This window comes from Protopterus annectens, chromosome 8.part0, assembly GCF_019279795.1.
Source record: "Protopterus annectens isolate FY-2018-M chromosome 8.part0, PAN1.0, whole genome shotgun sequence".
Taxonomy (NCBI): Eukaryota; Metazoa; Chordata; order Ceratodontiformes; family Protopteridae; genus Protopterus; species Protopterus annectens.
This window is the reverse complement of record NC_056741.1, coordinates 815,832,619-815,857,624: the sequence shown is the minus strand read 5'-3', so window position 1 is coordinate 815,857,624 and position 25,006 is coordinate 815,832,619. Positions and strand designations below refer to the sequence as shown.

Below are 25,006 nucleotides of genomic sequence, written 5' to 3'. Positions count from 1 at the left end.
TCTTGGGGCCGGCTCCGATCCACTCTTCGGATCCGAGGGGGAGCCGACTTTCAGATCCTTTGGTCGAGGCTGGCTCCCTCTCGGCTTTTGATGTAGTGGAGAGGGCTCTGTTGAGGGCTTCCGGACCCCCGGCACTTGCATCGGCTCCTTCCCGCGCTCCATCTGCACTGGGTCAGGCTTCCACCATCCGGCCACTGGGACAGCCCGCTTCAGTGCCCCAAACTGTTCCTTTGGAACAAGACACTGCTTGCGAGGGCTCCTCGGTCAGCCCCCCCGAGGAAGCCCCTCGCAAGCATACGTGTAAAAGGAGTCACATAGACTCCCCTGAGTCTTTAACTGAAGACACGGATTTGGAGGAAGGGGAAGGCTCCCCAAGATCACCCCCCGAGGATGTCTCCTTTGGAGACATTATGGAAATGCTTCGCATAAGGGGGGGGGTGGTCTGCCCCAAAGTCTTCCTCGGACGAGTCTGTGTTCTTGGAGGCATTCGAAGCGGGCCCGTCTACCTCTTGGGTGTCCCCTCCTGCCGACCCCCTGGTGGACCTCATTACCACCAGGGCGTGGAAGGAACCGGACACCGTGGAGCCAATCCCCAAAAGGCCAGACCGAATCCTTAGCCCCCCTGCAGACCGTGCCCACTGGAGTAAGGGGCCCCCTGTAGATGCCATGTTGATGGCAGCAGCCACCAAGAGGGAACTCGCTCAGGAGAGTCCCTCAGTCCACCCTCCGAGCAAGGAGTCTCGGATGATGGACCGCTTGGGGAAGCGAATGTTTAGTTCTGCGACCTTCTCAGTGAGGGCGCTCAACTACTTGGCACATGTGATCAGGATGCAGCGCGATCTTATTAAAGAATACGCTGCACCCCCCCCGAGTCCATGTCGGAAGAGGACAAACTCTTGCACTCTACCCGTATGGCCACTCTTCAGTCCGTCACAAATACCTCTATGCGGTTGCTGTCCCATGCTACTGAGGGAGCCGCTAGAGCTGCAGGAGTAGGCCTAGTCACAAGACGCCAGGCCTGGCTCCGCCATTGCGATTTCACGGAGCCCTTCAAGGCGTCCTTCGTGAATGCCCCCTTCGATGGTTCTGCCCTTTTTGGCAAGACGGTTTGCGACACCTTGACCCAGAGCGAAAAAGACGGGAAGACGCTGTCTGCCATCGGAATCCGCTTCTCTGTGCCCCAGAGGCCCTACTCTAGGAACCAAAAGGGCCAGAAGAAAATGTGGTTCCGGAAGTCGCTGCAATCCCAACCCGCTCCGGACAACCAGTCCTTCCGTGGCAGAGGAGAACAGGGAGGACGCCGCCCCAGAGGCAGAGGGGCTCCCAGGAACTTCGGGTCCAGAGAACCCTTCTCTGAACGGCCCGCGCAGCAGCCCTGAAGGGTTGCCCGACTGCTCCACTCTGGAGGCAGTCGGGGGACGTTTTTGGAGCACCTAGCGGCATGGGAGTCCACCTCATTATATCCAGAGGATACAAGATTCCTTTTCATCACCTTCCAAAATTAAAATCCCTCCCCGACGTTCCACCCGGTCAGCGGGAGGCCGCTTCGGCAGAAATTGGCCATCTGCTGGGGAAAAGAGCCATCCAGCCCGTCCCCCCCCCAGACCAGATCGGATCAGGGTTCTACTCCAGGTTCTTTTTAGTGCCAAAGAAGATGGGGGACCTAAGACCAATTTTAGACCTGTCCCTGTTAAACCTGGCAGTTCCCAAAGAGAAGTTCCGGATGGTCACCCTACAATCTATCCTTCCCCTTCTGGGAAAGAACCACTGGATGTGCTCTATAGACCTCAAGGATGCATACTACCACATACTAATGGACAGACGTTCCAGGAGGTTTCTTCACTTCCGGTTGGGAGCCAGTCACTACCAGTTCAGGGTCCTTCCCTTTGGTCTCACCACAGCCCCCAGGGTGTTCACCAAAGTATTAGCAGTGGTTGCGGCCCACCTGAGGCTTCAGGGGGTGCAGGTCTTCCCTTACCTGGACGACTGGCTCCTTACCGCCCAAACAAAGCATCTACTATCATTGGCGCGAGACTCCTTTCTTCATCTAGCTCCCCGCTTGGGCATCACGATAAATGTAGCAAAATCCAACCTGGCCCCTACTCAGTTGATAGATTTTATAGGTGCCAGGTTAAACACGAGGGAGTTAAGAGCCTTCCTCACAGCCGACAAAGTTCAGAGTTTGCGACTCCAGGTGCTGGCCATCCTCCACTCCAACTCTGTTCCGGCGGAATTGGTCCTGAGGGCTCTAGGGTCCATGGCAGCAGCAGTATCTCTTCTTCCTCTCGCCAGATTCAACATTCAGTGGACACTTCAAGTTCAGTGGTCTTACCTTGCCCTACCTCTGCATCATCCCATTGCGATCAGCAAGGCTTGCAAGCGGTCCCTCTTGTGGTGGCTCCACTCACAGGATCTCCACGGAGGCCGCCCCTTTTGTGCTTCTCCCCCTCTCGCCACGGTGACCACGGACGCCTCCCGCCTCGGGTGGGGGGGGGCATATTGCAGGCAGGACAGTCCAAGGCACGTGGAACGACTCAGAGACCTCCCTGCGTATCAATGTTCTAGAGATGAGAGCAGTGCTCTTGGCGTTGCGAGCACTTCAGGCCTTTCTTCCCCTGGGAACAATTGCGATTCAGTCAGACAACATGTCAGTGGTCTGGTACATCGACAAACAATGGGGAACCAGGTCTTATCCCTTATGTCGAGAAGCCATGAGAGTGTGGGAATGGGCGATCTCCACCAACCGCTTTCTCATCGCAATGCATATTCCGGGTCGGTCCAACATCCTGGCGGACAAACTCAGTCGCACCATTCTCTCTCCGTACGAGTGGTCTCTCAATGCTCAAGTAGCGAAACGTATCTTCGCACGGTGGGGAACTCCTTGTTGCGATCTTTTTGCGTCTCCCTTAAACACCAAGTGCGACAGTTTTTTTGCTCTAATCTCTCCTCCAGGGGATTCCCCGAGAGACACTCTGGCGCATGCTTGGCCTCCCGGTCTTCTTTATGCTTACCCCCCTTTGCCTCTGATGCTCCAAGTTCTTCAGAAAGCCTCTCGGTTGGGGTGCAGAATGATCCTCATTGCCCCATTCTGGCCTCGACAGATCTGGTTCCCTTTCCTAAGGTCTCACTCGGTGAATCCACCTTGGATTCTAGATCCCATTCCGGATCTGATTTCGCATCCATCGAACCTACCAACTCCGAATCTGGACAACCTGAAGCTAACGGCTTGGCTGCTCCAGTTCCACTCCTAATTACGACTCCCGGTATCTCATCTCCCGTTAAGGCCATCTTGGTAGCGGCTCATAAGCCATCTACCAGGAAAGTTTACCGCAGTAAATGGAAACGGTTCTCCATTTGGGCGGAGCGGCAAGGTCTTGATCCCTTCACTGTTCCCCTTCCTCTGGTGCTAGACTTCCTCACCACTCTTTTTAATGATGGTGCCAGTAGTTCCACGGTCAAAGTGCAGCTTGCGGCCATTTCTCACCATCATGTTGGTCATGACTCTGGACCACTTATGTCTGCCAAATTGTGTAAAGTCTTCCTCAAAGGCACCTTTCTCCTTAGGCCCCCTGTCAAGCAAGCGGTTCCTCCTTGGGATCTGTCCTTGGTTCTTCAGGCCTTGACCGCTCCCCCATTCGAACCTGCGGCCACAGTAGATCTTAAATTTTTATCCCTTAAGACTGCTTTCTTAGTGGCCATTACTTCGGCCAAAAGAGTTTCGGAACTTCAAGCCTTATCTTCAAAGCCTCCTTACTTGATTTTCCATCCGGACCGCGTATACCTCAGGACCAATCCCTCCTTTCTTCCTAAGGTGGCCTCAGAAACAAATATTAATCAGTCCATTAACCTCCCTGTTTTCTTTCCTAAATATCAAAACAAGGGTGAATACAAGCTGCATTCCTTGGATGTTCACAGGCTGCTTCGTTTTTATCTTAACAGGACAGCTGGTCATAGGCAATCCGACCAGTTATTCATTTCCTTTGCCAAATTCAGTCTGGGTAAGCCAATTTCCAAAGTATCCTTGTCTCGCTGGATTTCACAGTGTATTCTTCTAGCTTATCAAGCCTCTGGGAGGCCCGCACCGGAGGAAGTCCATGCCCATTCAACTCTGTCAGTTTCTACCTCAGCGGCCTTTAAGGCTAGGATTCCTCTGGATGACATTTGTTCAGCAGCCACTTGGGCTTCATCCCATACCTTTATTTCTCATTACAAGCTGGATATCACATCTAGAGGTAGAGCATCCTTTGGCTCCGCGGTGCTCCGGAATATCCTTGCATGACTGCCGCCCAAGATTCAGGTAGCTGGGGACTCTGTCCCACAGGTTGCAGACAAATGAATCTCCTACTTCAGATTTAGAAGTTATGTACTCACCATAACGTTCCATCTGAGTAGGTGGATTCATTTGTCTGCAACCATCCCGCCCTCCTATCCCCCTGGCCTTGTCAGTTTCCTGCATATTATATGTTACCCCTTTCAGGGTATTTTGATTCAGGGCAAACTTGATCTGAGGTCATGTAGGGAGAGCAGGGCATTATGGGTGAGGGGAGGAGCTAGGAGCTCGGATCCATAGCTGGTAAAACCATGCCGGTTCAGATCCGATATCGGATCCATAACCCACAGGTTGCAGACAAATGAATCCACCTACTCAGATGGAACGTTATGGTGAGTGCATAACTTCTAATTACAGTTATCAACTGTATTGGTTCAAAAATTTTCTCAAACGCAGCGAAGATCAGATCCTTATGTGCAGCTAATGAGAGAGAGTGGATCTGCAGCTTTCATCTGTCCTGATAGAGCCTGAATCATTAGTCTAAAAGTAGCCATTTGAAGGACATCCAAATACTAAAAACTCAAAAAATCGTTTGATGCCCAAACGAGTAGTAGTCACACCATAAGCTTCACTCATAAACCAAGAAGCAAGTGTGTAATTCCACAAATTTATTAATAAATTTGTGGAATTACACACTTGTTTCTTGGTTTATGAGTGAAGCTTATGGTGTGACTACTACTCGTTTGGGCATCAAACAGTTTTTTGAGAACCTGAATCATTGACTGGTAATTGTTATTTAATATCAATGAAAAATGAACTAATAGGAAACTGTATCTGGCCACTATGGGTGGGTTACTTTGGCATTAACATTGATCCAAAGAAGTGTAAGCTTATGAAAATAGTTTAGCAGACAGAATTGCTTATCTTTCACTTTAGTAGCTAAATAAAGTTTCCTTGTAGTTCACCCAAACTTTATTCACTGATATCCACCTGAGGCTTGTTGCTTAGAGTTGGGGGCTATCTGCTGTTTCATAGTTCTGTTTCTCTTGGCTAATATGAAATCTAGGAAAAACACATATTGGTGTATAGAAAACAAAAATAGCACAACCCTTAATAAACCGATATTAACTACAGTAGCAAATATTTATACTTTATGTTGAATAATACTATAATTCAAAAATTGATTGAAAAAACTGGAGGCTTGGTTGGAGTAAGTCTGACTTTTGCTAAATTCTGATGTTAAGTTGTCAATCTCGCCTTCATTCTTGCTGGATGGGTTCGGAGCCGAACCTCGGCTCCGACTCGGCCTATACTAAAGCTCGAGAGCTAATTTTACTGGCTGGAGGCAACCCTGTATTCCATGATGCTAGGCGGTAACTACCCAGATCTCATTTGCCGCTTTCGCTGGCGAGGTGCTCTTTTTACCGGCTCACAGGTTAGTGACTAAATTTAAGAAAAATTCTAGTTTTTCTACTTAGTTTTCCCATTATATTTTCTAAATAGGCTAGTTTTTCTGTTATTTCAAATTTTTAGTTCCTATTTTTATCCCTTACCCAATTATACTCCCCACCCTAGGTTAGGCCTTAGGCCCTTCCGTTTTTTCTTAAGTTCCCTCACAGGGATTCTTAGCTATGTGTGTGTGCCTTTAGTATCCCTGTCTGTTTGAGTGTGTGTGTGTGTGTGTGTGTGTGTGTGTGTGTGTGTGTGTGTGTGTGTGTGTGTGTGTGTGTGTGTGTGTGTGTGTGTTTCTAACTTTAGAATTTTGTTTTTTCTTTTCGACAGCAATATGTTGAAAGAGACAAAGGTCTCGGGCTTCAAGAGGTGTGACTCGTGCTGTCAGAAGATGTCGCTGACGGACGGTCACACTTCTTGTGTTTATTGCCTGGGACCCCTGCACCTGCAGGACTCTTGCTCTGTGTGCCATGCATTCAGCCCAAGAATCCTGCAGGAGCGCAGGAATAAGTTGATTCTGAGGGACTTATTAAAGCCCGAAGGTTCCCCGGCTAAGTCCGTGCCGGGGAAGCCTTCAAAGCCACCCAAACCGTCGGCTCCGTGCTCTAAGCCTTCGGATGGTGGCTCACCTTCTGCGACACGATCGGCTCCGGCTGGAGCTGATACCTCTGTATCGCAGCTTCCTGCATCTGCTCCGGCCGGAGCCGATGCCTCTAAGACTCAATCTTCACAGTCTGCTTCTGCTGGAGCCGACGTGTCTACGGCTCCATCGGCTCCACCAATCTCGATGCCCTCCACACGCAAGAGGTCCAGATCTCCATCTCTGGAATCTATCCATTCGGCTCCGAGGTCACCTTTACTCTCGGAGCGGAGCCATTCCTCTCGGTCTTCCAGGCTTTCCGACCATGACCTTGAGAGGGTGGTTAGCAGACTGTTAAAGTCTCAGGCACTGGCCCAAATGCTTCACAGCCCATCTCTTCAGACAGTGGCTACGTCCATACAACCTACTATTCCTCCTTCGACTCTGCCCCAGTGTTCTGAGCCGGAGCTCCTCGGAGCTGTGACTGTTGTGACGTCGGAGCCGATACCTCCCCCTTCGGCTCAGTCGTCTACTCCGATCTCGTCCATGGTGCCTTCCTTGGAGGGATCCGGGCGCTTGGACCCTTGTCTGACCCCGTTCTCCCTCTCGGAGCGTCGGCGCTGGTGAGTTCAGCCCAGACATCGGCTTCGGAGCCATCCCTGTCAGTGCCGGCTGGGGTTCCTAGTTCTTCGGAGCGTGAGCCCTCTGGCCTGCCTGATGGGGGCGCCTTCGAGGTCATGAGCGTACTGGCCCCAGTGCCTGCTCTACGGTCAGCTCCATCAGCTCCTCCCACTGTAGTGCCTGCTGAGGTCTCTTCCCACTCTCTCGCCCCCGGCCGTAGAGATCCAACGCCTCAGGTTTCCCCATTGTGAATATCCTCCTCTTCCGAGGTTTCTCCTGATCCGTCAGGTGAACCCCTGTGTAAGAGGACATGTAAGAGGAAGCATGTGGACTCCCCTGAGTCCGTCACATCTGATACCAACTTGTATGAGTCGGAAGGATCCCCAAGTTCCCCCTCTGAGGATGTCTCCTTCTCGGACATCCTTGAAATCCTTAAACAGAGGGGGAACTGGTCTTCCCTTAATCCTTCCGAGGACGAGTCGGTTTACCTGGAGGCTTTTGGTTCTCGACCCTCCACCTCCTGGGTGTCTCCACCCTTCGACCCCCTTATGGAAGTGGTGGCACGGAAGGCGTGGATGGCCCTTGATTTGATGGAACCCACCCCACGGAGGCCTTCCAAATTTATAACAGCCCCTTCGGATAAGCAATTTTTATCTAAAGGTGTCCCAGTTGATGCCATGGTGGTGGCGGCAGCCACCAAGAAGGAACTGGCTGATCCTTCAGTGCCTATCCATCCGCCTAACAAGGAATCTAGGACAATGGATAGGTACGGCAAGCGGATGTTCTCGTCAGCGACCTTTGCCATGCGGTCGCTGAATTACTTATGCCACTTCACCCGTCTTCAAAGAGACATTCTCAAAGAACTGGGTGAGGTTCTACAGTATCCATCAGCTGCGGGGTCTCGGGACAAAATTAACTCACAGCTAGGAACCCTGAATTCCATTGTTAACTCCTCCATGCGGTTATTTCCTGTGCAGCTGATGGGAGCGAGTAGGGCCGCAGGCACAGGTGTGGCTTTAAGGAATCACACCTGGATGCGGCTTTGCAACTTCGCAGACCCCTTCAGGGTGTCCTTCACTAACTCCCCCTTTGATGGTTCAGCGTTGTTTGGACCTCAAGTGAAAGATACTTTGACCAGATAAAAACTGAAGAAATGTAGAAACCACCACGAAGATGAAAAATTTAAAAGGAATTTATTGTTGATCAAAAAGAACAAGCGCTTTCACGCAATATAAATTGCGCTTCCTCAGGTTACAAACTACAAAGCCAAATGAGCATCTTTATACAAAATGCATTACCTTTCAATTAAATCATTAAAACAGTCATTAATTAAGCAATCAAAATGCTTGTTGGTATGAAGTAAAAATTCACAGTTGACATCACAAACAAGCTAGCACATTTAAACATTAACAACCTTATCATTATTCAAAAACACATCAAATACAAAATTGTAGATGCAAATGATGTTAATAATCATTAGATAAGTATCTTGGCATAAACCAAAAAGGCATAAAGATAAAGATATTCAATGCCGTAATCATCTAAATATTTGGTGAAACTTTCAGTATGCGCTTACAGGAAACTATGCCCATATTCAGAAAATCTAATGCTGAAACTAAATTCTCTAATAAGCGTAATCAAACAATTAAGGTCTGAAGGCCAATGACTCAAGAAGTCATATATCAGGAAGTGTTGCCCATAAAAGGCTAAAAATACGGCCAAAACACTTATATAAAATCACCATAGAAAGGTAATAACAACAAATATACAAATGTAAAACCATTTTCATTTAGCTCAATGATGCTTATCCAATATGTCACAAATATAAAAAGTAAGCATACAAAAGACACAAAAAATATAAAAAGATACGTGAATAAAACTAACAATATACATCAAACAAGGAATTTCAAATGTTCAGAATTTGAGCTTTGACCAGATGCAAACAAGATGGCAAGACTCTTTCTGCCGTAGGAGTCCGTTTTTCAACCCCATCTAGACCATATCCTAAGGGTCAAAAGGGTGGAAAAATGTGGTTCCACAAATCACAAGGAGTCACGCCTGATGCAAGAGGACAGTTCCCCCCTAGAGGCAGAGGGGGGAACAACAACAGACGCCGTCCAAGAGGCAGAGGGGGTCCGCAGAATCAGGGTAGCAGAGAAACCCTCTCTGACAAAACCCTTCCAGCATCCCTGAGGTGCTGCCCGACTGTCCACCTTCGGAAGCAGTCGGGGGAAGATTATCGCTGTACCCATTGGTACTACCTGGCTCTCCATCACTCAAGACAAATGGGTGCAGTCGATTACATCCGAGGGTTACAAAATCCCCTTTATCCAAACCCCAACTATTCAAATGGGGTATCTTCCAGACGTTCCACCCAGTCTAAGGGAACAAGCAGCACTAGAAATATCAAAGCTGCTAAAAAAGAGAGCCATCCAGCCAGTCCCAGCAGACCAACTAGGATCCGGAGTCTACTCAAAGTTCTTTTTGGTACCAAAAAAAACAGGGGACTGGAGGCCTATATTGGATCTCAGCAAACTAAACAAGTTTGTAAAAAGAACGAGGTTCCAGATGGTCACGCTACAGTCCATTCTACCCCTTCTGGGCAAGGACAATTGGATGTGCTCAGTGGACCTTCAGGATGTGTACTATCACATCAAAATACACAGGCGCTCCAGAAGGTTTCTCCGCTTCCGGCTGGGGGCCAGTCACTACCAGTTCAGAGCCCTGCCCTTTGGTCTCGCTACAGCTCTCCGAGTGTTCACCAAATGTATGGCAGCGGTTACGGCTCAACTGAGACGTCAAGGATTCCAGGTGTTTCCATACCTAGACGACTGGCTCCTCACTGCCACCACCAGGTGTCAACTTCTTCTAGCCAGAGATTACACCATTCACATTTGCAAAGAGCTAGGTATCTCTCTAAATTTCGAAAAGTCTGCCTTGTCGCCTTGTCAGTCTATTACTTCATAGGCGCCACCTTGGACACCGTTCAGCTCTCAGCAAAGTTAACAGAGCAGAGGGTCTTAGATATTCAAAATCATGTTCACGTCCTCTTTCAGAGCAACAAAATTCAGGCCAGGAATGCTTTGAAAGTATTAGGTCTCATGGCGGCAGCCATCACGCTTCTTCCCCTTGCCCGCTTTTACATGCGGCTTCTTCAGTGGATGCTTTTCTCCCAGTGGTCCTTCCAGCAGCTCCCTATGAAACACAAGATCTTAACTCTATCTTGCAAAAAACATCCATCTTGGTGGATGGTCTCCCCTCAAGTCCATCAAGGCAGACCATTTACCCCCCCCCCCAGTCGCCACAGTCACATCGGACGCCTCCCTGATTGGGTGGGGGGCATTTTCAGGGCAGGGCAGTCCATGGCAACCTTTCGAATGCCACTTGCACATAAACGTCCTGGAGATGAGAGCAGTGCTTTTGACGTTGCAAGCCCTCCAAGACTCTCTTCCCCTGGGGACTATTGCAATTCAAACGGACAATATGTCCGTAGTATGGTATATCAACAAGCAGGGCGGAACCAAGTCCTATCCCCTGTGTCGAGAAGCATGGCAATGGGCGATCTCTTCTCAGCGGTTTCTGATAGCAACGCATATCCCCGGGAAGTCCAACGTCATAGCGGACAGGCTGAGCAGACCTATTCTCATGCCCCACGAGTGGTCTCTCAAGCAATCGGTGATGGAGGAAATTTTTCGGAAGTGGGGGTTTCCTTGTTGCGATCTTTTTGCAACACCACAAAACAGCAAGTGCCTCGACTTCTTCACTCTCTTCCCCCTTCCAGGCCATCCCCCCAGAGACGATGTAGTCCACGATTGGCCTTGGGGACTTCTATATGCTTTTCCCCCCTTTCCATTAATCACACAGATAATTCAGAAAGCTACCGCCTTGAGAGCCAAAATGATTCTCATTGCCCCTTATTGGCCTCGACAGATGTGGTTCCCTTTCCTGCATCATTATCTTTTGGAGCAGCCTTGGCATCTGGATCCAGTGCCAGATCTTTTGGCCCATCGGTCAGGGCAGCTGCACCAATCCCTCAACCTCACAGCTTGGTTGCTCCACTTCCGTCCCTAGCCAGGCTTCCAATGATTTCAAATTCTGTCCGGGATATTATCGTAGCTTCCCTTTGGTCTTCCACCAGAAGGATCTATGCTAGTAAGTGGCAACGTTTTTCCTTCTGGGCAAAGGCTAGGAATATAGATCCCTTCACTGCTCCAATACACTCAGTCTTGGATTTCCTAGCTGAAATTTTTCATTCAGGATCTTCTTTCTCCACAGTAAAAGTTCAGTTAGCAGCCATTTCAAATTTTCACATAGGCCTGTCGGACTCCAGTATCCTGTCCCATAAGCTTTGCAAGGCATTCCTCAGAGGTATCTTTTTACTCAAGCCTCCGATCAAAGACCCCCCCCCCCACCACAGTGGGGTTTAAACTTAGTTTTAGCATCCTTGATTCTCCCTCCCTTTGAACCTGCGGCTTCCTATTCATTGAAGTTACTTTCCTGGAAGAAACTCTCTTCCTAGTCGCCATTACATCTGCTAGGAGAGTATCTGAACTTCATACCCTTTGCATTCGTCCTCCTTATTTAGTTTTCCACAAAGACAGAGATTCTCTAAGAACTAACCCATCTTTTTTACCCAAGGTGGCTTCTCAGGCAAATTTAAATCAGTTGATCTTCCAGTTTTCTTCCCTAATCATTCAAACAGGGCGGAGCAAAAACTGCATTTCCTGGACGTTCATCGTCAGCTCCGCTACTATCTGGACAGAACTAAACAAATCAGGAAATCTGATCAACTCTTCTCATCTTATGCAGAAAGTAGAAAGGGCCTTCCGGTATCCAAAGTAACCCTGTCTAGGTGGCTGTCTTCTGTGATTACCTGTATTTATCAACTCAGAGGTAAAGAATTGCCTTCTAGGCCAAGAGCCCATTCAACCAGAGCGTTGGCTACATCAGCAGCCTTTCAAGCTAGATTGCCAATAGACACTATCTGTGCGGCAGCCACATGGGCCTCTCCTCATACCTTTGTTACACATTACAAATTGGACATGGCCTCCAGAAACGGGGCAAATTTTGGTTCCACCATTCTCAAGAATCTGTTCCAGTGAGCCACCCAGGATGAAGGTGCTAGGGACGCGGTCCCATCCAGCAGGAATGAAGGCGAGATTGACAACTTAACATTGAGAAGTTATGTACCTACCATAACGTTCCATGTTAGTTGTCTTCTCTCGCCTTCTTTCTTGCGTCCCGCCCACCATCCCCCTAGCCTGGACAAACCGAGAGGTTTTCCCCTTCTTCTAAGGAACCTTATCTTGCACTATTCCAAGCCCAAACAGTTGGTCCTGGGGTAGCTACAGCTTCAGATAGTGATTTTTGGGGAGTTCTCCTTTCTCCTCCTCCACCTCAGTGGGGAGACTGAATAGGCTATTGTTTCTCAGCTACCAAACGAGATCTGGGTAGTTACCGCCTAGCATCATGGGATATAGGGTTGCCTCGAGCCAGTACGTTCGAGCTTTAGTATAGGCCGAGTCGGAGCCGAGGTTCGGCTCCGAACCCATCCAGCACGAAAGAAGGCGAGAGAAGGCAACTAACCTGGAACGTTATGGTAGGTACATAACTTTTCAATATGGTACCTGGGCCCAATGTGGAATAGTGTACCAACAAATGTAATAGATAAAGTGAATGCTTTGAATGTAGGCAGTAAATATTCAGGTCTGAGTGCTCCTTCATTTCAAGATGGTCTACTTTCTTCATTTTAAGGTTATTGATTATTTAATATTTTGTGCCTCAAAGTTAGTAAACCACAAAGAAACAGTAATATTCTGCTAAGTAGTCTTGTTTATCTATTTTTACTTTATAAACCCCTGAAGTGTTCAGTCACAACATTAACAGTAGTAGTAATTAAGGCAGAGTTATTGCAAATTAATTTTGTACCCTTATTTTTGATGCTTTATTTTAATATTTTCCATCAGTAATTGATTAGCCGTATCTGCTGTAAAATAACAGTGCTGCTTGATGAGCTTAAAAAGTTGTTTCTTAGTCATTAACCATTATTGTTGATACTTTGGAAACCAGTGACTTCCAAAAGAATTTCTACGCATGCTAAGATTCAAGTCTCCTGTGTGCATGCTATGACTAGAGCAATAAACCTGCTCATCTGTGCAGTTAATAGCTGTAAAAAGCAGCCTATTTTTATCCAGTATGAGGTTTTTATTCTTGATTAATTTTTCCAGTAATCCAATACGTCTGCCACAATTTGCTGTATAAAGTGGAGATTTGGAAGAATTTCATCTTCGAAATATCATTGGCAGTAAACTGACTCCTTTGTCTGCTTTGAAATGTATTGCTTATAGGTAACTTATCTGAACAGATTTTACTGGAGATCTTAATATCCTGTAAATGCGTAACCAAGTTATTTGAGCCCTGAAACTTTTGTCTGCCATCTTGTCATATCTAGTCAGGGGAACACCAACCTTGTTTCTGCAGTGAATTCCTCACATTCAGTGAGTTTGCTTAAAAATAGATCTACAATCCCAAATCTGTGGAACATTCAATTGTGCTTTTGTGCTCCCTGCTGGATCAGAGCTTTGTTGACATAACATCAAATCATTCTGTCAAGTCCCATTCATCACTTTTTCTTTAGATAAAATATGTGTTTATTAATATGTCTCAAATGGAGGCTGGAGATTTTTTTTTATGTATGGAATAAAAACAAATCTTAAATTTTTTAAACAGTATGTTGATGTTCAGTTACTTACTTTGGATATTTTCTGCACTGGAGTTACTGTGAGCTCATGATATGCAACTTTTAATGATTACCAGCTTTTTCTTGAAGCTATAGAAGCTGATTTAACAAGAATTGGAAAACCCTTCTGTTTTACTTGCTTGCAGCTAATGGGAATACTGTTGAATACCAAAAAATGCATCCTACCAAGTTAGACAGAGTGTGCTGCTTAGGCACCGGGTGATTAGACATCTGTTAGATGCCTGGCATTCACATGGTCCTTTGTAACAAAATACTGTTCTGTTTTACTTTTCAAAACTGTCTTCACAAGTAGATTTCTTTGCTCATCTAGGAATCTGGTAGATAGCCATCCATAGCAGTTTTTGTTCAGACCACAGTCACTTAAGTAAGGGAGACAGGTGCAGTGAAGAATGTTCTTCTCGCAGTGCTTATTAGACAAGGAATTTTTTGCTGGTGTGAGACGTGCTAGTAAATTATTGGGAGAAAACATCTGTTTTATAACATTAAGTAGGGTTGCACTGGTGTCTGTTATGTTGGGTTTGAATAAATACTATCAGATTTAAGTTGCAGGCTTTTCTGCAAAATAAATTAAAAGTTTTTAATTAGCTCATTGATGGTGTAATGAATGCACAAGTGATGAGTACAAAAAGTACGAGTCATTATGGAAAGCACCTAGAGAAATATTAGCATCCATAAATAAATTGCGGTTGGTATAATGTTTAAGGTGTTTACCTTGCAGACATAAGGTGCAGGGTTTGATTCTTACATAGAGTAACTGGTTAGGCTTAAAATGACCCACAAGGGCAATTACCCTAGTACTAATCTATGAACCTATTGTTCAGCAAAGTAGGCAAGTCTCTTGCCATGTAGTTTTGTAAAATGAAATGTTCAAAGGGGACCTCCAAGTGAACTCATGAACTTTTACTGTGGGACTGCAGTGGTTGTGACAGAAGTGACAAGCTGAATTGGATACTGTTAGTTTAGTAAAATCCTTTTGCTACAGTTTATGTAGAATAACATTACTTTGACAAGGTAATTTCTTATTTTTTTAGTTCTGTTAAACCTGTACAACTCAGTGGAAAGGTTGGCTGATTAGTGTTGTTTATTATATTTTGTTCTGCTATAAGGTTTTTATTTTGGATAAGCAGTATTAAGCAATGCTGATTCTTTTTTTTCCTTTGTCTTAAGTCTTTCATCATGCGAAAACATTACTTCAATGACAGTGACACTGGCTTTTTCAAGAAAACCAAAAGGAAAGTTATCCCTAAGAATCCTATGACTGGTAAGCAACGATTAAATTAAATCAGTGAAAAAGGACAAATTGTATGGTTCTGCAAGTCATTAAAATCCAAAATGGTACCATGCATATGCACTCTAAAAATTTAGTTTAGAGGGATGTAATTTTATGATGTGCATTACATTATCTAATTGGATGCCAGGAGCCTTCATATTGCTCAGTTGCAGAATTTAGATACAAAGGTACAGAGCTTGTAGATCCCAGTTCCAAAAGACTTGCTGTCGGTGTAAGTGACGCACTATGATGTTAGCATGCTTTATAGATCGACTTTACACTGGAGTAAGACACTTAACTCTAAGAGGAGCAAGCCTTTTGGAATCTGGCCCATAGGTTTTACTTGTCTTTTTTTCATCTTTCATCTTGCCAGTTTTGATTAGCTTAAGTTTAGTATTATGTTAAATGTGCGTGTACATTTCTGATGCAGTTATTTTTTTAGAGTTTAAGCTAATAATAAAATAGTACTTTAGGGTGATTATTTTATGTTACATCCATGGCAATATTAAAATGGGGTTATATTTTCCAGCTTTGTCCTAGAGGAATTCAGTGCCAGTACAACCCAAACAACCTGGCTTACCTTAGCAGCCCAGTTGATGGATGAATTAGCTGGAGTGGGAGAAGAGTGATAAGGCTGAGACATCTTCACTCATGGGAGAGAAGATTGGAGTATTTTTTTTTTTCTTCCCCCAGATGTATGCCTTGCTTACAACACCCTGGTATAAACTGGAAATGAAGCAATAATAGCCTGCATATGAGGAGCAGGATTGGAAATGAAGCAATAATAGCCTGCATATGAGGAGCAGGATTTTTGGTGGTAACATCATTTCTGGTGACAAAGCTGTCCCATCTCTCCACTGCACGCCTACTCCTTGGGTTGATTCAGGCATTTGCAGAGCAACAGTAGAGTTTTTAAAAGGGAAAACCTGATACATTACTGGATGACAATCCAGAGAGAGAGTGTGTGTTTGTGTGTGTAAACTGCTGATTCTGTTGTGACTTGCAGTCTGCATTTCCGATTAGTCACTTGCAAAGTCTTAGTCAGCTGCCTTCAACATTTTGCCATGCTTAACTTATTTAAGTAAAACTAACAAGTTTCCTACATTTGCCATAAATGAGCCAGTCAGAGAAATGCCTTCCTGCTTCATTCTTTCCATACAAAAGTCAGATAAAAATAACAACTCGAACCTGATCGTGAGCAGAAATGTCTGAAATACAGATGTTCTTCATCTCACATTGCTGCAGTCCTAACACTTGGGTAGTCCGCTGTCCCTCGGTCGGCCCGAATATCAGAGTATAAGGCTGACGTCGGTCAAGGCGCATTTGACTGACATCAGAACGTCAGGGTACAAATGCGCATGACCAACGTCATATCCTCAGTCATTTTTGCTGTATGGTCCGATGCAGAAGCAGTGTTGCAAGTGCCGTTCGGCGTTCTGAAATTTTTCGAATTCTGAGTTTCAGACCGAAGTCAGAGTTGGTTAAGTACCCCGTTGGGGAATATTTTGGTTTTTTCTTGCCTCAGTGGTTTACCGGATGTCAGAAAAAGTGAATAACTGTATTTCTTGTGGGAAACAGATACCGCATAGGGATTACCATAATTTGTGTATACCTTGTTTGGGACCTGAGCACGACGTTGTTGGGTGTCGCTTTTGTGCTAGGTTCAATAAACGCACTATAAAGCGAAGGTTGGATTGTGCCAGGTTGGTCTTTGGGAAGCGGTGCAATTACAATATGCCGTCGGATGCTCCGGCGCCGGCTTCCTCAAAGAAGCGCAAGGACAAGGCAGTTAAACCTAGGTTAGGAGAGTCGTCCGAACCGGACGCCGGTTCTTTAGAGGCGTCAGTGGAACCGGTGGTTCCGGCGGAGGCCTCTCTGGAGTCCCAGGGAGAAACTTTGTTTTTACAGGATGTGGCCTCCCAGGAGGCAGGTCAGGCTGTAGAGGCTTCTCAGATAACTGTACTCCCCTCCCTTCCTAAGGTGTCTAGGCCCTCTTTCTGCTTCCAAGGCTTCTCCTAGAGGCAGGTCTAGTTTTGCTTCTGTGGGTGTCACTCCTAGTTCTTCAGGTTCTGTGCCCAAGAAGCACATGCTTAAAATGGCAGAAGATTTAATTACTTTAATTAGAGGCTCTATGCCCCCTCCTGATAAGAGGCCTAGGATGGAACCTGTGTTGGGGGATTATGAGCAGGCTTGGATGTGTCTGAGTCTTGACTGAAGACTTGCAGGAGTATTCTCATTATTCTGATTCTGATGTGGATGATTCTACTCCTTCTGCTTCTCCTCCTGAGGATTTTTCTTTTCAGAGACCCTTCACTCCATGAGAGAGCATTTTAAATGGGAAGGTCAGGATTTCTCTGATTCCAGGAAAAGGCTTAGGGAATTTTGTTTTACCCCAGCATAGGCCTTTAGCTATACCTCCTGTTCTGAATGTGGTGGAAGATGTGTTTGCAGAGGCTTCTCTTAATCCTGATTCTTTGCCTCCTGCTCCTGTTAAACCAGATAGGTATTACAGGGTGCCTGAAGCTCATAAGTATCTTTTAAGAGTCCTAGGGCAGACCCAGAAACTGTTAGCCAGGGGCCTAAGGGTGTTAAGGCTTCTGTTGTCAAGAATCCGGTTCCTGCAGATAAAGAGGCTAGGGCCTTGGATAGATGGGGAAAGAAAGTTTATACTTCTTCCACTCTAGCCATGAGAGCTTTGAATTGCCAGTTTCACATGTTGAAATATCAAAATTATCTCCTTTCACAGTTGAAATCTAAGGTTGATGCTCTGGCGGAAGGTATTGATTGTAAAGAGTTACAAGATTTAGTGCATGTTTCTGAACAGGTGGGTAAGCATTCTTTGCAATGTGGTTTTGATGCTGTACAGGCCTCGTCTAGGGTGGCTGCCACTGGGTCAGTTCTTCGCAGGCATGCCTGGCTGAGGGATCAAAATTTATCCGACCATGTTAAAACTAGGATTTTGGATGCCCCTTTGCAATCTGATGTCTTGTTTGGTTCTCCTGTTGAGGCAGTTTTAAAGAAAATGGAAGACAAGGCTAAGTCTATGCAGACTGTTAAAGATTTTTTGCAGGTTCAGCCTCCAAAGTTTAGTAGAAATTGGCCTGCTAAAGGGTGGACGTATCCTTCTTATGATTCCCAGTCTAGGGGTAGATCTAGACGTGGCAGGGGCAGAGGTCAGGGCTCTTTCAGGCCGAGGTCAGGGAGTTCTCCTGCACAGTCTTCGGGTGAGGGCAGGGGTCAGTCCTTTCGTAAACAGACCCAATGACCTACCTTTTCAGCTGCCAGAACCTTCTCGCCTGGCAGCACCTTTGGGAGGAAGGTTGGCACTTTTCAAAGAAAATTGGAGTTTGATTACCCAAGACAGATGGGTACTGGATATCATACATCACGGTTACAGGTTTTATTTCCATACCTTGCCTCCTTTCAAAGGCATGCCAGACATTCCTCCTCAACAAAGAATAGAGGCTCACAAGCAAATTTCTCTGTTGCTCCAAATAGGGGCCATACAGCCGGTTCCTATGCCAGAAAGGGGCCTAGGATTTTATTCTCGCCTGTTCCTTGTGCCAAAAAAGGGGAACACGTGGAGACCAATTTTGGATTTATCTATCCTCAACACTTATCTGGACATTCCCAAGTTCAAAATGTTGACGTTACAACAGCTTTTACCTCTACTGGGCAAGGATCACTGGATGGTAACTTTGGATCTCAAGGAGGTTTATCTTCATGTTCCTATCAGGCTAAGTTGCAGGAAGTATCTGCGTTTTCGGACTGGGACTTCTCACTATCAGTTCTCTGCATTGCCCTTTGGCTTATCTACTGCCCAGAGTATTTCAAAGTTCTGGCTCCAGTGATAGCTTTCTTCAGGCTAAAAGGAATACAAATCTATCCTTATTTGGACGATTGCCTGATTCTGGCTCAAGGAAGGGACGAGCTTCTTCGCCATTTGGATTATGTGATAGCAGTGCTAAGATGCCTGGGGTATTCTGTGAACGAAGTAAAGTCCAGTCTAGTACCCTCTCAAGACATGTGCTTTCTGGGTGTAAGACTGAATACAGCATCCCAGATGGCCTTTCTAACCCCGGACAAACAAAAGAATCTTTCCCTTTACTTCCATCATCTATCTCTTCAGTCCGGGCTGACTGCAAGGACAGTCCTTCAAGCCTTAGGGTTCATGGCATCTTGTATTCTGGTGCTTCCCAATGCCAAACTGCATATGAGGAAGTTGCAATGGTATCTCAAAAATGTATGGACACAGCACTGCCAGCATCTGGACACTGTCATTCAAATAATACCTTGCATTCAAACGGAATTTTTGTGGTGGGCTCAGGAATGTCACCTAAACAAGGGACTCTCTGTGACCCGGCCAGAGGCGAGTCAAATTTTAACGACAGATGCCTCAGACAAAGCTTGGGAGCTCATCTAAGCGGAAAGTGGATACAAGACAAGTGGCCTGTCAGACTACAGCATCTACATATCAACTTGAAGGAGATGTTAGCAGTCCAGTTTGCATTAATAGCTTTCAAGGATTTACTTCTTCCAGGGCAGGTGTTGATTCTAACAGACAACACAACTGTCATGTGGTACATCAACAAGCAATGGGGGAACACATTCTTATCCTCTATGCAGGCAAGCAATGATTTTGTGGGAGACTGCTCTCAGTTTACAACTAAGTCTTCAGGCAAGGTTTCTGCCGGGAGCACAGAACTCCTTAGCAGATGTGTTAAGCAGACAAATCATGGATCCCCACAGTGGAAACTGGATCTTCATGTATTTCAGAAATTGACAGTGTCCTGGGAACTCCAGACATAGATCTGTTCGCTTCTCCACTAAACCACCAGCTGCCAAAGTTTTGCACAGAGGTTTCATCCCACAGCTTGGAAAGTGGATGCTCTTTCTTTCAGTTGGAAAAATCTTCATGTGTATGCCTTTCCACCTCTGCCTCTCCTCCCAAAGGTACTTCTGAAGGCCAGACAGGACAAGCCAAGGATGATTTTGATAGCTCCAGATTGGCCTCGACAGCACTGGTACCCATTACTGAGAAGTCTAGTACGGAAGCCTCCATGGCCTTTGCCTTTGATTCCACATCTGTTGTCCCAGGAGGACAGTCATTTGCTCAATGTCAAACTTCACTCTCTTCAACTAACAGCATGGCATATTCTGTTTTAAACCATAGAGGGTCTCAACTTCCACAACAAGTTTTGAATGTGATTTTGGAAGCTAGAAGGCCTAGTACAAGGAAAGTGTACGCAGATAAATGGAAGAGATTTTTATTTTGGAGTGCAGCTAAGGATTTGGATGTTTCTGAGCCTGATTTGTGTGGCTCTTCAATATCTTACTGAGTTATTGGACAAAGGTTTGTCCTTCTCTTCTATTAAGATTCATGCTGCAGCAATTTCAGCTCACTACGACTGTGACCCACCATTGTTTTCTCATCCTTTGTTCAAGCAATTTCTTAGAGGGGCAAAGAATATAAGACCCCCACGAAAGGCTCCTACTCCTGCTTGGGATCTCAATTTTGTGTTGGAGAAACTCACTCTACAACCTTTTGAGCCTGCAGCTACTGCTGAGTTGAAATATTTGTCATGGAAGACTGCTTTTTGTTGGCCATTACCTCTGCAAGAAGGGTTTCTGAATTGCAGGCCCTTATGGCAGTTGAGCCTTTCTTAATTTTCCATAAGGATAGGGTATCTTTACGTACTAATCCTTCCTTTATGCCTAAAGTGGTTTCTAGTGTGGCTTTAAACCAAACTATTCATTTGCCTACTTTTTATGCAAATCCCCAAACTAAAGGGGAAAAGATTTTGCACACTTTAGATGTACACAGGCAGTTGCGATATTATTTGGACAGAACTAAAGGGTTCAGACAATCTCAGCAGTTATTAGTTTCTTTTGCTTTGTGCTCTCAGGGCAAGCCCGTGTCAAAACAAACTATTTCTAAGTGGATTGGATTTTGCATTGCTTTCTGTTATTCCCATCATGGCAAAGAGATTCCAGCTGGGATTAGGCCTCATTCCACTAGGGCTACTGCCACTTCAACAGCTTTTTGAGGGGGGTGGCTACTAAGGATATTTTGGAGGCAGCCACTTGGAGTTCAGTGCATACCTTCTCTAGGCATTACCACCTTCCACTGTACTCTAAATACAGGGCTGGTTTTGCCACTGCTGTGTTGCAGGGCATTTTGGCAGCTCCTGCTTCATTATAGTTTAGCCATCCTCCCTTACCTCTGCTTTGGGATTCTACCCAAGTGTTAGGACTGCAGCAATGTGAGATGAAGAACATAGTACAGTTTTGTACCTACCATAAATGTAGATGTTCAAGATCCACATTGCTGCAGTCAACCCTCCCTCCTTCCCCTCTGTAGTTTGAGGTGGTTGTGTGGGTTGGGTTATCCATCTGAGGTATATTGTATATATTGTACATATTTTTGGTGTTAGGCTGGTTGGTTGTTTAGTTGTTGTCTATGGGTTTTGACCTTTCTTTTTAGGGTCTTCTGACATCTGGGGCAAGAAAAGACTGAGGATATGACGTCGGTCATGCGCATTTGTACCCTGACGTTCTGATGTCAGTCAAATGCGCCTTGACCGACGTCAGCCTTATACTCTGATATTCGGGCCGACCGAGGGACAGCGGACTACCCAAGTGTTAGGACTGCAGCAATGTGGATCTTCGAACATCTACATTTATGGTAGGTACAAAACTGTACTTTTTTTTTTTCGGGGGTCTGTACCATTTTATTATTTTTGAAAGGTTGAGGTTGTACTGATTGCAGTTTTTATTTGAAGGAGGGGCTGTTGTGAAAAAAGCTGATTCTTGTTTGGGAGAGTAGTCAATAAAAAATTAAAGCCCATTTTTTTACTTTTGTGATTTGTTGAACGTCTCTGTATAATAATAAATTCCTAGTCAGAGTGTAATACTAACAATAAGAAATTGATTACTTTGATTAAAGCATTTTATCCAAACCTCAGTCCACACATGCAACACTCCCCACTGTGTCATGATTTCTTACTAAAATGTTCACTGGCATTGCAGTTGATGTAAGAGATTGAACTAAAGCTGCTAAAAATAGGTTTAGTAGGAGGAATAGAAGTAAGACATCAAGTTTTTGTCTTTGAGGGCAGTCAGTTATCAGAATGTAAAAGGGTAAATGTTTGCCAGAGTATAAAATGAGTTTTTATGTTGAAGAGGTGCAACAAACTTTTATTCAAAGGTTTCATAGATTACTAGAGTAAAGGCTTAAGAGCCCTTACAAGCCTACCCAATATATGGCCCCTACGGACAGGAGAATGGCTTGAGTTTGTGCGCCTATACCTTGAGTATGTTTATACATTCTCTGTCTATAAGGGACATAGGAGCTATGCCAGGTGTGAATTTGCGATTCCCAATCCATTGATCCAGATTGCATTTGAAGAGGACCAGGGAATGCCTGTGCTTAACTTGAGTAGGAAGTCTGTTCCAGAATACGGGCAACCTCTGAAACGCATATCTGTCTCTCCAGTATGTTTTGAGTCACTGAATAAGTTTAGATCCCTAGATTGGGTGACCCTCATGCTATTTGACTTGCAGATGTAGCAGCTCCATCAGGGCTGGATTTGTGAATACCTTGTAGGTCAAACATAGATCACTGCTTAATAGTCGGTAGGAGACAGAGTAAAGGATAGGGATTTTAGTCTGGCCGCATAGGGTATGTGGTTTACATCCTGTATTTTCTTTGCAAGAAACCTTTTGGGTCATTCCAGCTGCTGTAAGTGCTCAGTCAAATGCATGCCAAATGGCACATTGTACCCTATTATTGATTTAATGAGGGCTGAGTACAGTGGGATTATAATTTCCTTGGAGTCTGGATGACATACCTTTACTTATAAGTTGTGCCACATAGAAGAACTTCACACACATATGGTGGTCATAATTGTGCTGTCTGTGTACCTATATCTTTCACCTCAGAGTCTACTGTTAGGGGTATACTATTGATGATGTAATTTGCAGGGGTATTTGACTTCCCAAAGGGTATGCTGATGCATTTTTTCGTATTTAGTTTTAGGCCATGGTTCTAGCACCAGTCATTTGTCTGATCTTGACCCTTCTGAAGGATATCTACATCACTGGGGAATTCAGTGATTGCCCCCAGCTTGCAGTTATCGGCAGACTTTGTCATCCAGAGGACTTCCACATTAGCCTGAAGTCACCTGGACTTCAGAGAAGTATATTCTGAACAGGAGTGGTCCCAGCTCTGAGCCCTATGACGCACCACAAGTAAACCAGCCTCTTGCTGGGTTTGGATTTACTCACTTTAACCACATGTCCTGTCTGTGAGTCAACTGACTGCCCATCTGGTGATGTAGGGACTTGTGCCCAGATTTTCTGAGTTTGCTTATAATACCTGAGTGGGTAATTGTGTCAAATCCCTTGACCAGGTCAACGTAGGTGGTATATACTGTTTTACCTTCATCCATGGCCTTGGTGACTTTCTCAAAGAAATCCACCAGATTCCGAACCTGCCCTTGACAAAGTCAAATTGGGTTGGGTCCAATGTTTGGAAGTTTCCTATGTCATTATTTATCAAGTCCATGATTATTCTTTCTATGGCTTTACATTTAAGACTAGCCAATATTATGGGTCTGTAATTTCCCGGGTCAATAGATGGTCCCCCTTTATGCAGAGGGATGACTGTTGCTGTTCTCCACTCTATCGGGACAAAGCCAATCCAGAGTCTGGTTAAACAGATCTGAATTGACCTGCTAAGATGTGATTTTTAGATGTTTATGAGAAAAACGGGTTTATTTTCAGGCCCCTTGAAGCTGTGTTTTTAGCTTTAGAGTGCAGTGGCAGCCTTATCTTTGGTGATAATTGGCAATGGAGTGATGGAAGCTATTTCTTGGGGGATAACTGTGGGAGATGGGGAGTCGAAATTTGAGCTGAATTTGGCCAGCAGATCTGCTATATCTTCTGGCTAATTACAGGTGATCAACAACCAGTTCTTCACATTGCTGGGTATTGCCCTTAAGACTTTAGACACAACTGAAAAATGCCTTGACTTTGGAGGATATTTTTATTTCAAAATCTGCTTTCAGAAAGTGACTAGTTCCCTGATTCGCTTGTTTAGACTAATGAGGGACTTTTTCCTCTGCTGTGCACATTCCCTAATACTTCTCAACAGGATTCTCTTTCTTTTGTTGTATAAGCTATTAGTACCAGGGGTCCACCACAGGATCATAGGAAGTTAATAGGCTAATGGCCCAGGGGACCCTACAAGCCTAGCCAAGAGTTTATTCCCAAAAAGAAACCTCAATCAGCACCTGTCGGTGAGGGACACAGGTGAAACCCCTGGGACAAATCTGTGGTTTCCCATCCACTCATCAAGGTTGCACTTGAAGAGGGTCAGTGAGGTGCTCTGTTTGACATGTATCGGAACTCTATTCCAGAGATGGGGCAGCTTCTGGGAGACCAACCTCTCTCTATCTATCTAGCAGATTTTGTTGGTGTTTCATATTAGATTCAGGCCTTTTGAGTGGGTAAGCATGAGGAGTTAGACTTAAGGATATGGAGCAACTGTAGTAGGGCAGGGTCCAAGATTGCCTTGTAGGTGAGAGACAGTTCACCCCTGAGCAATCTGTATGATACCAAATAAAGTGATAGTGATTTGAGCCTGTCCACATAAGACAGATGTTGGAAGCCATAGATTCTGTTTGAGGTATTTAAGTGGCTTTTCCAGTTGGTACAGATGTTTGGAGAGGTACATACCAAACAGGGCATTATACTCAATTGTTGGTCTAATGAGGGAGGAGTATAGAGAGCTAATCATCTCTTTTTTCTGGATGCAATCCCTTTACTTATGAGATGAACCAAGTAAAAGGCTTTTCTGACCACTGCTGCTACATGGTGGTTGAATGTGCAGTTATCAACCTGAGTGCCCAGGTCTCTCACCCCAGGTTGTGTGCTTAGGGGGTTGTTGTTGATATGCTAATCAGTAGGGGTTGTGTTTTTTGCCGAGTAGTATGATGATATTTTGCGTTTAGCTTGAGGCGATGACTTTTGCACCAGTCATTAGTTGCTGTG

General features: G+C 45.3%; 1 protein-coding gene across 1 annotated transcript in view; it reads left to right on the top strand.

Moving 5' to 3' along the window:
• The window catches only part of LOC122809067 (ER membrane protein complex subunit 3-like), a 614,861-nt gene that overhangs the window by 73,282 nt on the left and 516,573 nt on the right, over positions 1-25,006 (top strand). The window contains exon 3 of the mRNA XM_044080281.1: positions 14,851-14,944. Within this exon, the coding sequence (XP_043936216.1) occupies positions 14,851-14,944 (94 nt within the window). The remainder of the gene's footprint in view (positions 1-14,850; positions 14,945-25,006) is intronic.